Consider the following 14,704-nt stretch of genomic DNA (forward strand, 5'->3'; position numbering starts at 1 on the left):
GAGCTTCCTTTATCGAAGTTGGAGATGGCTCAGGGCAACTGACTTGAGTGTTCACCCAGTCTCCGATATTCTCAATCTTCGTGCAAGAGTCCCGAATGAATGACTTCTGCTGAGATGTTTTGGCAAGCAAACATAATCATCAGTTCAGTGCCAAGAATCCGTTGGTAAGGCTACATGTATGATGGCAAGACAGTCGGTGTTCCTTAGTCCCTCATGCCACTCTAGAGGGTCTTGCCTGTCAGCATTAGAGTTGAGCCGTAGGCAACTCGAACGGGCCACAGCTTCAATCTTCGTGAAAAATCGAACCGTTGTCACCATCGACTATTCGACCATTTCCATTGGCCAATTGCATCATCACTCAAAGCAACTGCCAAGTGTAGTTTGGAATGGTAAGCCTTAACTAGCATGCCAAAATGCTTCTACATGGAACAAGCTGAGAGTAAACGACCGGTCAAAATAAGCACGTCGATATTGGCACAGGCAATTACCTAATTCAGGGGTGCCCTTGAGACGCATCTATGCTGGTAAGCAAGTGATTATGTGTATTGAACACACTTATGCTTCATATGTGCATACATCTAAGCAAAAAGGTGGAGCACAGGCGATCGGAAAATTTAACTTCTTGCTTAGTTTGAGTCTTTGCGTAAGCAGTTACTTTTGGATTATCTCGCTAATAGCACAATGTTCAGACCCTTTGCGATGTAGCGATACGACCAGCAAGGCTTAGTGAACTTGAACTTTCTCAGGTAAGGTAAGGTAGGTAACAGCCATGTAACATGCTACGCGCTAAATTTAGTTGGGTTCACAGCACCGTTAACCGTAACGCAGAGGGATCCCCCAATACTACGGTATACATGGAGGCAACAACACCAACATGAAGTTTAGTTATCTCGTTAGTATGGCTTGGTAAAAGCTTTTGCACATGAGTCCTTCCCCAATGGATTCAGTCACAGGTTTTAGGGCTACCCGACAACCAATAGAAGAGTTATACAGCTATTCTCAAAACTCCGAGTTTTCGAATAGCTCAGAATGTCACGATAGACATGGAAATACGGTGTCAAAGGGTGATTATGATCATACAATGACAGCAGGGAGTGGGATAAAACAGTAGAAAAGTGTTATTGATCTCGTCTATGGACACTTTCCCGGCGATTTTGACCCTTTGGTCAAACAGAATAGATGATTTTAGCCACAGAATGCCTACATCGCATTCACCACGGAAGCTCCTTGTGATCATAGGTGCGGAATGCAGCTGCAGTCTCCCGGGTCGCTTGATCAATCTGCTCAACAGTTAGTTTCGAGCAATGCAGCTCGTATAACCATCCGAGCATGCATACCTCAGTGAGAATGGAGTCCGTCGCCTCAGCGACAGAGACAGGGGCCTCCTTTTTTCCGAACCTGACCGCAGCAGCGTTGCCCATCTCCGTTTGCATCCACCTTTTCACCCCGCAAAGACATTCATTAGCGATCATTATCGAACGGTATGCAAAGCAGAAGATGAGGAGGGGAGAAAGAGAGAAGTGACGGCTTACCCTGGGTGCAGAGCAAGGGCGATTAGACTTTCGTTCTCTCTCCCAATCCTGCGGACCATGAAGTTGACCGCGGCCTTGGAGGAGCCGTAGGCCGCGCAGGGCGAGGCATACCGAGGGACCTCGCCCAAACTCCCGGCAATACTCGAGATCACGACAAACTTTGGTGTCGACGATCTCGCTAAGAGGCGCCACGTAGCCTGGAATAGAAGCAAGGGCGCAACGGCGTTTACAGTGAAGCAGTCGAGGACGTCTTCAATTGGTGTCTCCGCAGCCGGGGTAGGGGCCTTGCTGATGCCCGCGTTGGCGATTACCACGTCGATCGTATCCACTCCATGATCGTGGACTAGTTTCTCAATCGCAAGCGAGGCGTCCTTCGGGGAACGGCTGTCGATTGCGATGGTGATTAGTCTGCTTCCGGAGTGGGTACGAAAGCTGAGCAAATCGGAGGCCTGGTCTTGAGAGCGCGTTGCGGCAATGACTGTGGTGTTGGGCCGTTGGAGGAGCGCCTCGGCGAGGCCGCGACCGAGGCCTGCTCAGTTGATGCCCAGTCAGATCCAGGTGTACCGAATGGGGCTTTTTGGGAAAGTAAATTTGATGAGGCACGTACCGCGACCCGCTCCAGTGATCAAGTATGTGGCGCTTTCTGACATGGCTTGGGATAACTTCGGAGAGTGATGAAAAGTCCGTTCACGGTCTTGGGAACCGGGAAGATGTCCGTATAATGGCGGTGTGATCTTAAATATGTATTTCGAGGCAGTCTCTTTATAACAGGGGGCGATATGATGACATGCTGTTGTGCATAAGCTGAGTTTAGATCGCTTTTGCCCCAGGTCAGCATGTACTATGCTTCGAGATGCCATATTGGAAGCGGTAAGCATAGCTGAGGCAATCTTCTGCTCGGGCTATGTTAATAGGTATGTGACACAGGGAAGAAGCTTATAGAGGCTAACTACTATTAGGGTTTAAAAGATAAATTACTAAAATCTACCTTTTTTTTAAAGTATATTACTAGCGCTCTATATATACCTAAGCTATTTTTTTATTACTTAATCCCCCTCTTTATACTCCCTAAGCTATCCCTTAATTAATAAGGCTTAATTAATAAGGTTTAATAAAGTACTCCCTCCCCTAGGCTTTATTTTAAAACTTATTTATAGTTTATATATATTATATTAATTTTTTATTTAAGAAGTCCTTAAATATATAATACGAGGGCAGGTATAAATAGCGCTTATTAACTTAAATATAGACCCCTTATTTTAAATAATAGCTTTATAATTCTATATTTAAGTTACTCTTATTTATAAGCCGTCTTTATAATTATTAGTACTTAGGTAGTTATTACCTTATTTTTATTTATTAATATTAACCCCCTTTTAAACTACTATAATTCTAAATTCCTTTTTTTTTTTTTTATAATTATCTTTTTTATATATAGTCTTTTACTTTTATTAGTATTTACGTTACTCTTTTATTACGTAAATATTATAGTTAATAAATATTTCTTAGATCCTTATTTTCGTATACTTCCCGCGCCTAAATAAGCTTTTTATAAAGTCGTTCCGTATTCGTTATTAACTTATTTTAATATAAATATAGCTCTTAATTACGGAGTTATTATTATTAATAATAGAACGGTTATTAGTACTATAAGTACGCTTAGTAATAGTAATAATAATAGTCTACTTAAGAAGCTTAATATCCCCTTTATTTACCCTAATTTTATATATATATTACTACTTATATACTACTTATATTAACTATTATAAACTTTTATTAAAAAAAAGAAAAAGGCGAATATTAAGAAAATCGGGGTTAGCTAAGTGCGCTCGCTCCCTTACTCTACTTATATTATATATAAAGTACTTAATTTAAAAACCGAGTATTATAATTAGCTAAGTTAGTAATTTATAGCCCCTAATTCGTTCTTTTATTTAATACTTTTTTAAAATTTAGTATACGTTATATTAAGTATACTACGTAGAATTATTTTTATAAAAATATAATAAGTACTTAGCACGGTTATTATTCTATTACTTCTTTTACGTATTATATTAATAATATCTTAGGTCCCTAAGTTTATAGAATTTATAGTCCGAACTTTATAAAGTACCGCTCTTATTTTAAATAATAACGTTTATAATTCGGAAGTTTATTATTTTATTATTATTTTATTATTACTATTACTTAGGTTATTAATATTATTTTATAGTTTTAGTAAACTTATTAAATCGTTATTAGTAATACGTAAAGGGCGTTTAAGCGCGCTAGTAAGGAGGCTTACTTAACCCCCGTTATTAATAATAATAATAATAAAATAATTATAAGCTCTTTTTATACTACGTCTTTATTTTATAACGACGCTATAATTACGCTACTTTATATTATTTATAACAAGGTGCGCTATTTAAATAATATTTTAGTTAATATATAGTTACCCTACTTATGCTCTATATTTATAGCTAATTATTTATAAATTCGTTAATAATAAAGAGATTATTTCTTTTATAATAACCTCTAGAATAATAGTTAGAATAGCCCTTTTATATATAAAAATAATTCTTTTATAAATAAGAGCGGTCCTCTCGTACGTTATAAAGATTAAGGAAATAGTTTATAATTAGTACGTTTACGCTACTTAGTTATAACTATATAGCCCCTTTTTTTTTATTAATAGCTAGTTCGCTATATTATTAAGCTTATTAAAAACTAAAGTGCGCTACTTAATTAAAACTCGTTCTTTATATATACTAATTAATACTACGTTTTTAATATACTTAGCTAGCTCTTACGTATTTTCGTCGCTATTATATTCCTTTAAGTATTTTAAACTTAATAAAGATTTTTATAAATAGGAGGTTTGTAAATCCCTGGGCTATGAGGGTCGTCCTCGTAGTAATATAAATACTATACTTCATAAATCGGTTTATTATAATAAGTACTACGTCGTAAGGGCACTTCCTAATTAGCGTAGTTAATATAAGTAAGCCCGTAATAAAGTCTAGTAATATTTTTTACTATACCCTAACTAGGGTAAATAGGGGGCGTAATAAGCTATATAGTTTATAATAATAAGGCTTTATCCGCTAGTATATTATATAAGTATTAATATAACTTTTTATATCCCTACTTATTCTATCTTAATAATAATAGCGTTTTAATAATATTATTATTTATTTTATATTATAATATCCTATTATAAGTATATTATAATATATTTTAATAACCTCTCTCTTTAGCCCTCTATATAATAATATATAGGCGCGGCAATTATAATATAATAGCCTTTTTAAGTTATATACTTAGCTTTATTATTATTATTTTTTAACTAAATAAGGCTATTAGTTCTTTTTAATTTACTACTTATTTTTTATAAAAGCGTCCTCTTATTAAGTAGCCCGTAATTAATTTATTATTAATAACCCCTTTTTATTAATTATTATTTTAAGTACTCTTATTATATTAAAGTCTTATAAAATAAGTAGTTCGTAATTTATAGTTTTAGTAATAGGCTTAAATAGCTCTCTAAATATTACATTATAATTCTAATACCCTAGGCTTATAGCCCCGTTATATTTCTTAAAGTACTCCTCGGAGTTCTTTTAAGCCGGAGTTTTTAACCTTCTTTACTTATTTCTTTATATTATTACTAAGTCTATTTTTAAAATACTTATTATCCTTTTTATTTAAGAGCTACTCCCGCGGCTTATTTTTATATATTTAATTATTATAACTTTAAGGGGCTTTTATATATTTTTAATATTATAAAGGTCTTCTCTTATTTTTAATAATAACTCTTTTACTTTACTATTATTATTATTTTTATTATAATTAGGTTTTTATAATAGCTTATTCGCTAGGTTCTTTATACTTAGCTTAAACCTAATTTAAATATTAAACGCTACGAGTTCGTTTAGTTAATATAACTATTTCCCGTTTAGTCTCTTTTTTATATTTAAGAATTATAAATTAAAATAATTTATAAATACTACGACCTAATCTTAGCTATAGGTAAGGTAATATTACTAATTCTTTAATATATTTATAATAGCTAATAGCTCCGTATTTTTTATATTATAGCGGCTCTCCGTATTTATTAATTTCTTTAATTTATAAATAATTAAGTACTAATTACCCTTAAATAATTATATAATTACTAAGTTAATAGCTTAAGTTAAAGTATCTATTTATAATTATATAAGTAGGGTAGGGTCGAAATATTATAGTATTAGTACGTTAGTAAATACTATTAGTAGCCTTTTAAACGACTTTATAATAAGTATTAGTAGCTCTAATTATCCCGGTTTTGCCTTCCTTAATAAGTCTATTAAAAGTACCGTTATCTTAGTATAGTTATTAATAAATTTATAATAGAACCCTATAAATTTAAAAAACGTCTATATATTTTTAATACTCCTTGGAAATAATTAATTTACTATAGCTTTAGTGCGCGCGGGTTCTATTTTTATACTTTTATTAAATACGATATATTTTAAAAATCCTATATATAATATATAAAACTTATATTTATTATTATTTAGATATAGGTTTTATTACTATAGTTTTTATAATACGCTACGTACGTACTCTTTATATACTATATAGTTATTATTATATATTAGGATATTATCTAGGTATATAATATAAATAGTATTAACTAAGCTACTTAAAACGTTATCAATATACGCTTAGAAAGTTATGGGCGCGTTAGTTAGCTTAAAAAGTATAACTAAGTACTTAAACTATTTATATTTAGTACGAAAAGCTATTTTTTATTTATTACCCTTAGCTATATATATATAATAATACGCGTTTTTAAAATTTAGTTTTATAAAAATAGAGGTATTAAATAGTCTATTTAATATTTTTTTAATTAATAGTAGTAGCGTTTTATCTTTTTATATAATTTTATTAATCGCTTTATAGTTAATATAAAGTTATAGCTCTCTTTTTTTCTTAAATATAAAAAAGATAAGTACTCTTACTAGGCTTATAAAGGGGTATATCTAGCCCCTAACCTCTACTTTTATTAAATAGTTATATAAGATCTCGAGCTTATAATTTAATAATAAGTAAATAGGTCCCTAGGGAATAGGCGCCGCGTTATTTAGCTTAATATAGTAGTTATATAGTACTCTATTTAGTAGTAAGATAGCCTTCTCTTTTAAAAATAAGTTATTAAAGTCTTAATAACGTAGCTTTTAATCCTTAGCTACGCTTATTAGTACTATATTACTATTTATAGCTAGGTTAATTATAATATACGTAAATATTACTAAAACTAAGTTATTTAGTAGCCCCTTTTTTAGGGTATCTAAGTAAATATATCGTTTATAAATTAAATATTATTACTTTTTTTATTTTTAATTAATTAGCGAGTTAATATTTTCTAATTAAGGGAAACTAAGGATAAGCGTAAGTATTATAATATTAGTTATTACGAAGCGATATAGCTATATCTCCGTTACGTAGTTATTATTAACAATTCGAAGCTATAAGTAATAGCTTTTTAGTATTTTTATTTATTTACTCTTTATATTTATTAGTTATAATAATAGGTAAATTCGTAAATTAATATTAAAACTATTAAATAGCCCGATATTAACTACGTTCCTTTTTATTTTTAAATCGATAAGGGCGCTTAGCTTCTCTTATATATAGTTTAAATATATATAAGTTAAGATATCTAAGCACTACTTTTATTAATTATTAATTACTCTTTTTATTAAGATAGTATTTAAGCTTATTATTAGTCCGCGCTACTTAGCTAGGGTAAGGTTTAATTAATAGCTAGCGGCTTTATACCCCTTTTAATTATATTTATAATATATAATACTTAGGTAGTTATTAATCAAGTACTTAGTTTTATTATAATTATAATACTACTAATACTACTCCTATAATTATAAATAATCTCTTATAATATAACTAATCTTTTTATAATTATAATATATAATATCCTTATTAAGTAAGTTATAGCATATTCTTTATATATTTAACTTATTAATACCCCGGTATTTTCTTATTAACTCGTTTAAATTTAAATTAAAATATTACTTAGGGAACGTTTATAAGCTCTTTATTAATAATAAGGATTATTTAATACGTCTTATTAATAATATTAATTATAAATAAGTTTATAAAAGTTCTATTTATAATATTATTACGAAGTATAGTTCGGGCTATAACTTACTTATTAATATAAAGATTTTCTATTTTTTTATTAAGATATATTTTAATTCTATCTCGAGCTTATTAATATAATCAACGAACTTATTAACTTTCTTTTTTTTAATTTTATAAAGTATTATTTAGTTATATACTCGCTACTATTCTTTAATCAGCGGGATTAAATAGGTTATTTTATAAAAAGGTCTTTAGTTCTTTTTATATAACTTAGTTTATTATAAACCCGGGGGTCCTTTAGTAATTGAAAATATAGTATATTTAAAAAGTCTTTATATTATTATTTAGGTAGCTAACTATATATACTACTTTATTATAGTTTATTTTTATTTATTAAGTTTATAAGTTAAAGTAATAGTAATAGTTAAAAAAAAAGCTTCATAAATCTTATACTAATTTATTAATATATAATAAGTTAAGGAGGGATAATAGTTTAAATATAAACGTTTTACTTACAATACTTACTTAAGTTAAGAGGGAGTTAATAAATAGGGGCTTAGGTAATATAAACTTATTATTTTATTATTACTTAAGTAGCGCTTTAAGTACGGCTTTATTTATTAAACTATCCTTAGTCTGGGGGTTTATATTCTTATTTATATTAAAACTAACGTTTAAAGTTATTATTATTAAAACCGTAGCCCTTAGTATAAAGGCTAGGCTATTCGAGGAGCTCTATAAGCGTTCTAAATTTACTTATTTTTTATATAGGCGCTCTTTATATATTATAATAAGGATTTCTTTTTTTAATTATTATTTTTATTTTTATAATTTCATTAGCTTATTACTTATTATTTAGTTTAAGTATTAATAAGTAAAGGTAAAAGGTTTGCTATTTTATTTAAAATTCGTTAATATTCTTAGTAATATAGTCCTTTTATATTATTACTATATTATTCGTTTTATTATACTTCGTTCTTATATTATTTATTAAAAAAAAAGCGACTTTAGGGGGTTTAATAAAAAAAAGTCGTTTTTTTATTATTATTATAATACTAATTATACTTTCTTATTATGTCTCGTTCCTATTAATATTTTAAGTTTCTAGCTTAGTCTCTTTTATAAATAAAGATTTTAAATTATTAATAAGTATATAATATAAAAAAAAGCTTATAAAGGCTAACTATTATTAAGGTCTAAAAAATAAATTATTAAAATTTATCCTTCTCTCGAGGTATATTATTAGCGCTCTATATATACCTAAGCTGCTCTTTTATTACTTAGTCCCCCTCTTTATACCCCCTGAGCTATCCCTTAACTAACGAGGCCTGACCGGCGAGGCCTGACAGGCTATAATTTAATACTACTGAGAAAGTTACGTGTATAGGTTATACAGCCTCGAACCTTCCTTTCCCACAGTCCGCCCACATCCCACATCCCTTGTGCTTCTTCTAGTCACTTAGAAGTCACAACTCAGCCCAACTCGGTCTTTTGCCCAACAGACCGTATATCCACTTTCATATTTCTCATCTCCATCCTCCAGAGTGAATCTCATGTGTTTAGTGCTCTGGTCCAGCTAACCAAAATCGCATCCAAGTGTCGCGTCGAGCTGCCGTTTTGAGAATGCAGCCTAGATCGGTCGTGTGAAGCACAACGCTACCACGTGAATGGACTTTCTAGTCCTTCGCATACTTGTCAGTTTACCATTTGCTTTTGAGGTTTCTGTCGTGCAGGAGACGAGCAATGAAGATGATGGCTCCTCCTCCGAGCAGACAACACCCCTAAGAATATGCCGTTAGCAATGATTTCTGATCAATAAGACGAAGAAATGCAAGACTTACTGCAAAGATGATCAGAGAATGGTACCCGGCTCGGGTCTCACTTGTAATCAACGCGCCAGCGATTGGACTGCCGGTCAAAAACGCCATAGACGTAACGGTGCCAAAAGCGCCGAGCCTTGCGCCCAACTTATCAGCAGGGATGATTTGGCCAGTGGCGGCAGGCATGACTGAGATGAAGACACCAGATGCGAAGCCGTAGAGGCAGGCAAAGCCAGCCAGAACGCCAGGGGTTGTAGCAGGGAGCCACATCGCCACGCACAAAAGCCCACATAAAAGGATCATGGGGTAGAGAAAGTTCAGCCGTCCGATGCGGTCCGCCGCATGACCGCCACTATGAAAGTTAGTTTGCTGAAGAATGTGGGTGGAGACAGGGGAGACTACGTACATGATACGACCAAAAAGACTGGCCGCGTTGATCAGCGGGAGAAGGTAAGGCCGAATGGTCGAATTCGGATCAAGGGCGACGCAAAACGGCTCTAGATTTTGTCAGACGGCGATTTGCAGGGTACGAAGCCGAAAAGATGTGGATTCATGCACTTACCAATGTAGTAGAACGGAACGTAAATGCCGAGACTTGAGATGACTGCTCCGGCTGAGAGACAAGAGTATCGGATGTCGAGAAAGCCTTTGTAGTCAAGCAGATCCCTAAGAGATCTCATCTTCCTCTTGGGCCGCTTAGACGAGGAGACGGCTATGGCTATAGCGTAGCAGATGACCATGATCAGGGCCCCGACACGCAGTGCCCACGGAAAACCAATGGTGGGAATCAGTTTGGAGAACATGATTGGCAGGCAAACTCCTCCCAAACTGCTACCGGAGGCGACGATTCCCATGGCCAGAGCACGCTTGCGGTGGAAATACTGCCCTGCAACCGTGAGAGCGGGCTATCACACTGGAGTCAGTATGTTCAAGAGCTTACAATGACCCGAGAGGTTACTAGGGATCAAGATTCATCTGCATGAATCTAGCATGCCATCACCGGACCCGGTCCACTTGTCCTCCATATGTCCAGAGTGTGGGGCCGAGGATGAGCGTTGGTAGTTCAACAGGAGGAGAGTAAACTACTTACTTGCACTCCATAGGCGACTGTGAGGCCGAAGAGAAGTGATTGGGCCAGAAATTGCTGCCAGATCGCATTCGGCTGCGTGAAGGATGTCGCAAGCATGGAGCCGGCACCACCAATGGCAGCGAACAGGTAGAGCCACTCACATGAAAGTTAGCGAATTTATAACCGAGGAGTGGGACTTGGGAGCAGGGCTACATACTTTGGGACCGTAGAGATCAAACAGTGCTCCGGCAACAGCACCTGACAGATACATCAGGGTGATCTGCAGGGTTCCGATGAAGGAAATGGCGGTGGGCGAGTAATTCTTCAGGTACTCTTGTTGATAAAAGGTCTGGAAGAAGCCGAAGCTGTTCACGACACCGAAAGATGCGAAGTAAACGAGGAAGGAGCCCGCAACGGCAAGCCATGCCTGGGTACCGCCCTCCGGGTAGACTTCATGTTCTGGTTCTGCAGGGGATGATTCTCCGTCTCCGTGCTGGGTTCCGGAGATGGATTCAGGGTCCGGGTCCGAAGAGGGGACGATGGAGCCGCCCTGCTTCTCAGACTGAGACTGATCTGATAGAGTGTTACCTGCCATAGTTCACAACGTGAACTGGCCTGCTTAAAAAGTGGGTTAGGTAGCAAGTATGCTTACAGCGAGGATGATTGGCGACCGCGACGAAACCGTCAGTGGCAGTAACGATTCTGAGTGGTCGACTTGCCGCCTTACCAAGGTGAGAAGACGAGTAGGTGAGGAGGTGAGGGTTTGATGATAGAAGAAAGACGCACCAAGGCAAGTAACAGGCAGGTTATAGTTTATATACCATGTCAGACATCCGTGGTTGTGAACTTTGCAGGAGGGAAAGTTGAGGAAAATCTAAAAAAAAATAGTCTAGCGAGACAGTGTGAGTATCCACTGATACCGTGTATTAATACCGTGTAAACGACATCGAGAATCGCCCGAGCAGCCAGCAAAGGCAGAAATAAAAAACAAACAAATAGTAATTAAGGGCTTAGGTAAATACCTTATTAAAAAGTTTAACTCTTAATAAATATAGCTTATATAAGTCTAAAACTATATACGCTTATATTATATATATTTTAAAAGAGATATTAAAGAACTCCTAGGCGAAAGTTATTCTCGTAATATAAACTCTACTTATAATATATTAATATCTTTTTTAAAATATTAAATAGTACCTAACTATAACGAGCTATATAATATAATTTATTATAAGTATTATATCTTACTATATATAGCTTATAATAAAAACATTTTAAAAACATTTTAAAAGGGGAAAACGTTTTTAAAATATTTTTAAAATACTTTTCGTTAATACTTTGCTTAATTAATAATAACTTATTATTTTATAAAGAACTTTCCGTAGTATACTAACTAAATAAAATATAAACGAGAACTATATATTATAACCGGGTTCTATAATAAGATAACTAAGGTTTTTTTAAAAAACTAGCTTTTAATACTTAATAATATAAATATAGTCGAGATCCTTTACTTAGTTTTATATATTTAAACTAGTTAGTATCTCTTTTTACTTATTATAATTAATAAGTACGTATTAATAATTAGCTATTATAAGTATTAGCTAACTTTAATAGTACTTATAACTAAGATTAGAATTTAATATTACGGGATTTTATAACGCGTTATAAGTATATTATAATTTTATATTAAAATATTAGTATTATAAGCCGTTTTTAGTATTTAATATAACGTTAGAGTATATCTAAAATACGCTTTAATCAATATTTATTAACTATTAAATTAAAAACAAAAGTAAGAAATCGGGCTAAGAGTTTATAAACTAATATTAAAGAATTATCTCGTACTTAGTAAAGAACTCGTAAGGATTTAATTACTAATTAATAAAGTAATTCTTAAGGTAAGAACTTTAATAGCTTTAGTTTTAATAATTATAATAATTTTAATAATACTCAGTCTTAATATAAAATAAGTATTTTATTTTTTAAAATATCTTTTTTATTAAATAAAAGTCGAAACCCCCCGAGTTCTCTAGTACCTTATAATAGTTTATAAAAATAAACTACCTAATTATAAACGTAAATAAGTATAAATTATTTTATATTTAAAAAATAATGATTAAGGATTAATAAAATCTAAAAGATTAAAGAATAAAAAGAATAAGAGTTTAAGCTTAAATAAGAACATAAAGAGCGTAAGTTTTTAATAAATTAGGCTTATAAAAAGCATAAGTTTATTATAATATAAGATCGCTTAAATAAAGTAATAAAAATAAAAATAGCGCTTAATTAATAAAAATAGGAGTAGGAAATAAGCTAGTAAAATAAAAGCTCTTAAAATATTTTTATATTTATTTCTTTTTTAACTTTATTTTTATTTAAGTAGTTTAAAATATTTCTTTTATAATATTAATATAAAGTATAAATTAATATTTATAATATTTTATTAAATTATAAATAAGAATATTCTATAGGTTTTTTTAAGTATTAATAATAAGAGAAATTATTCTTTTAATAAGGTAATCCGTTAAGGCCGTATTATATATTACGTATTAAAAAAGGTAAATATATTACGTTTTATACTTAACTACTAATTAAAATAATTCTTAACTTTTTATTACTTATTTAAAAAGCGAGTTATACTTATTTTAATATATATAAAACCTTTTAATATTAACTTATATAAGTAGCTAAATTTTATATTATATATTTCTTTTTATCAAAGATTAGGGGACCCTTTATATATCTTTTTATATTTATAATAAGAATTAATAAGGATATATAACGAATTAATACGGATATATAGCTTTTAAGGATATATAATATTTTTTATTTTTAATAAGTTTAAGAATTTATTATTAATAAGAATTAATAGGGATATATAACGAAATAATACGGACGTATAGCTCTTAGGGACGTATAATATTCTCTATTTCTAATTAGTTTAAAAATTTATTATTAATATACTTAGATTTTATTACTATTTTTTAAAGTACTTATCCCTTTTTATAATCTTTTTTATATAATTATATTTTAAAACAGCTTTATTACGAAGCTATTATTAACTTAATATATCTTATATTCTCTTTTTTTTAAAAAACTATATTAATTTATGTATTATAAAATAGCTCTTTTAATAGCTTATGTACCGAGTTTATATTACTAAGCTTAATTTAATAACTTAAATAATTAAAATTATTTTATAAAATATTAACATTTTAATAATAATAATAATGTACTATCGTCTCTTATTTTAAATAAAAACTATATTAATATTAATTAGTTTTATAAAATTAGTAATCCCTATATATATAGTAACTAAATAAATAATATTTTATTAAAACTATTATAAAGAACGTAACTATTATTTTACTATTTATATTAACATATTAAAATAAAACTAACTTTTTATTTTAATTAGAAATTCCTTAATAAAACTAATATTTTCTAACTTTTTATTATCTTTTAACTCTTATTAGTACATAGTCCTCCCTTTTTTAATAAAAAGTTTAAATAGTTTATATTCTATTTTATATATTATTTTTTAAAAAGGATATAAATTACTTAGTATACTACTCTTTTCTAAATATTACTAAAGCTTAGTCCCTCTCCTTTTTTTAATAAATCTTAATAACCTACTTAGCTTATTATAAAATAGTTTAATAATATTCTTTAGCTTATTATATAAGTTATTAAAATTAATAAAAACTTAATAACTAGCCTTATTTAATAATATAAATAAAGCTATTTATAATAAAAAACGTAAGGTTCTTAAATAAACTTACTACTCTATTTATTTTTATAATAAAACCCTTTTTTAAGTTTATTATTTTTTTAAACCGTAGTTTTTTATTATATTTAAAATAATAAATCCTTTTCCCCTTTTTTAAATAAAACCCTAAACTTATTAATTTTTAGTAACTTAGAGTCAATAATAAATACTCTTTTTAATTAAGTTAATACTTTTATTAAGGTTAATAGCTTTAGTTTTATAAAATATTATAAATATAAGTAAAATAAGAAGAATGTTTAGTATATATTTTAATATAATTAATATGAATATCCTAAGCCTAGTTATAATATAGGTCTAAAGTAACAGAGATTTTAAAAATATAGTTATAAATAAAAGTTAATTATTAAGGCTAAGGTTAAGAGAT

At 30.6% G+C, this 14,704-nt stretch overlaps 2 protein-coding genes across 2 annotated transcripts; both read right to left on the bottom strand.

Moving 5' to 3' along the window:
- Window positions 1-1,211: 1,211 nt before the first annotated feature.
- CLUP02_13454 (short-chain dehydrogenase) lies at window positions 1,212-2,182 on the bottom strand (the record flags this gene model as incomplete). The annotated part of the gene is made up of 4 exons (XM_049292393.1): window positions 1,212-1,280; window positions 1,338-1,437; window positions 1,533-2,061; window positions 2,140-2,182. 4 exons carry the CDS (start codon window positions 2,180-2,182, stop codon window positions 1,212-1,214), a joined length of 741 nt encoding a protein of 246 aa, XP_049149539.1.
- Window positions 2,183-9,209: 7,027 nt separating this feature from the next.
- Window positions 9,210-11,142, bottom strand: CLUP02_13455 (uncharacterized protein; the record flags this gene model as incomplete). The annotated part of the gene is made up of 7 exons (XM_049292394.1): window positions 9,210-9,288; window positions 9,363-9,439; window positions 9,500-9,830; window positions 9,885-9,975; window positions 10,041-10,383; window positions 10,569-10,703; window positions 10,765-11,142. The coding sequence occupies 7 exons, from the start codon at window positions 11,140-11,142 to the stop codon at window positions 9,210-9,212; spliced, it is 1,434 nt and encodes a 477-aa protein (XP_049149540.1).
- Window positions 11,143-14,704: the final 3,562 nt, after the last annotated feature.

This window comes from Colletotrichum lupini, chromosome 7, assembly GCF_023278565.1.
Source record: "Colletotrichum lupini chromosome 7, complete sequence".
Taxonomy (NCBI): Eukaryota; Fungi; Ascomycota; class Sordariomycetes; order Glomerellales; family Glomerellaceae; genus Colletotrichum; species Colletotrichum lupini.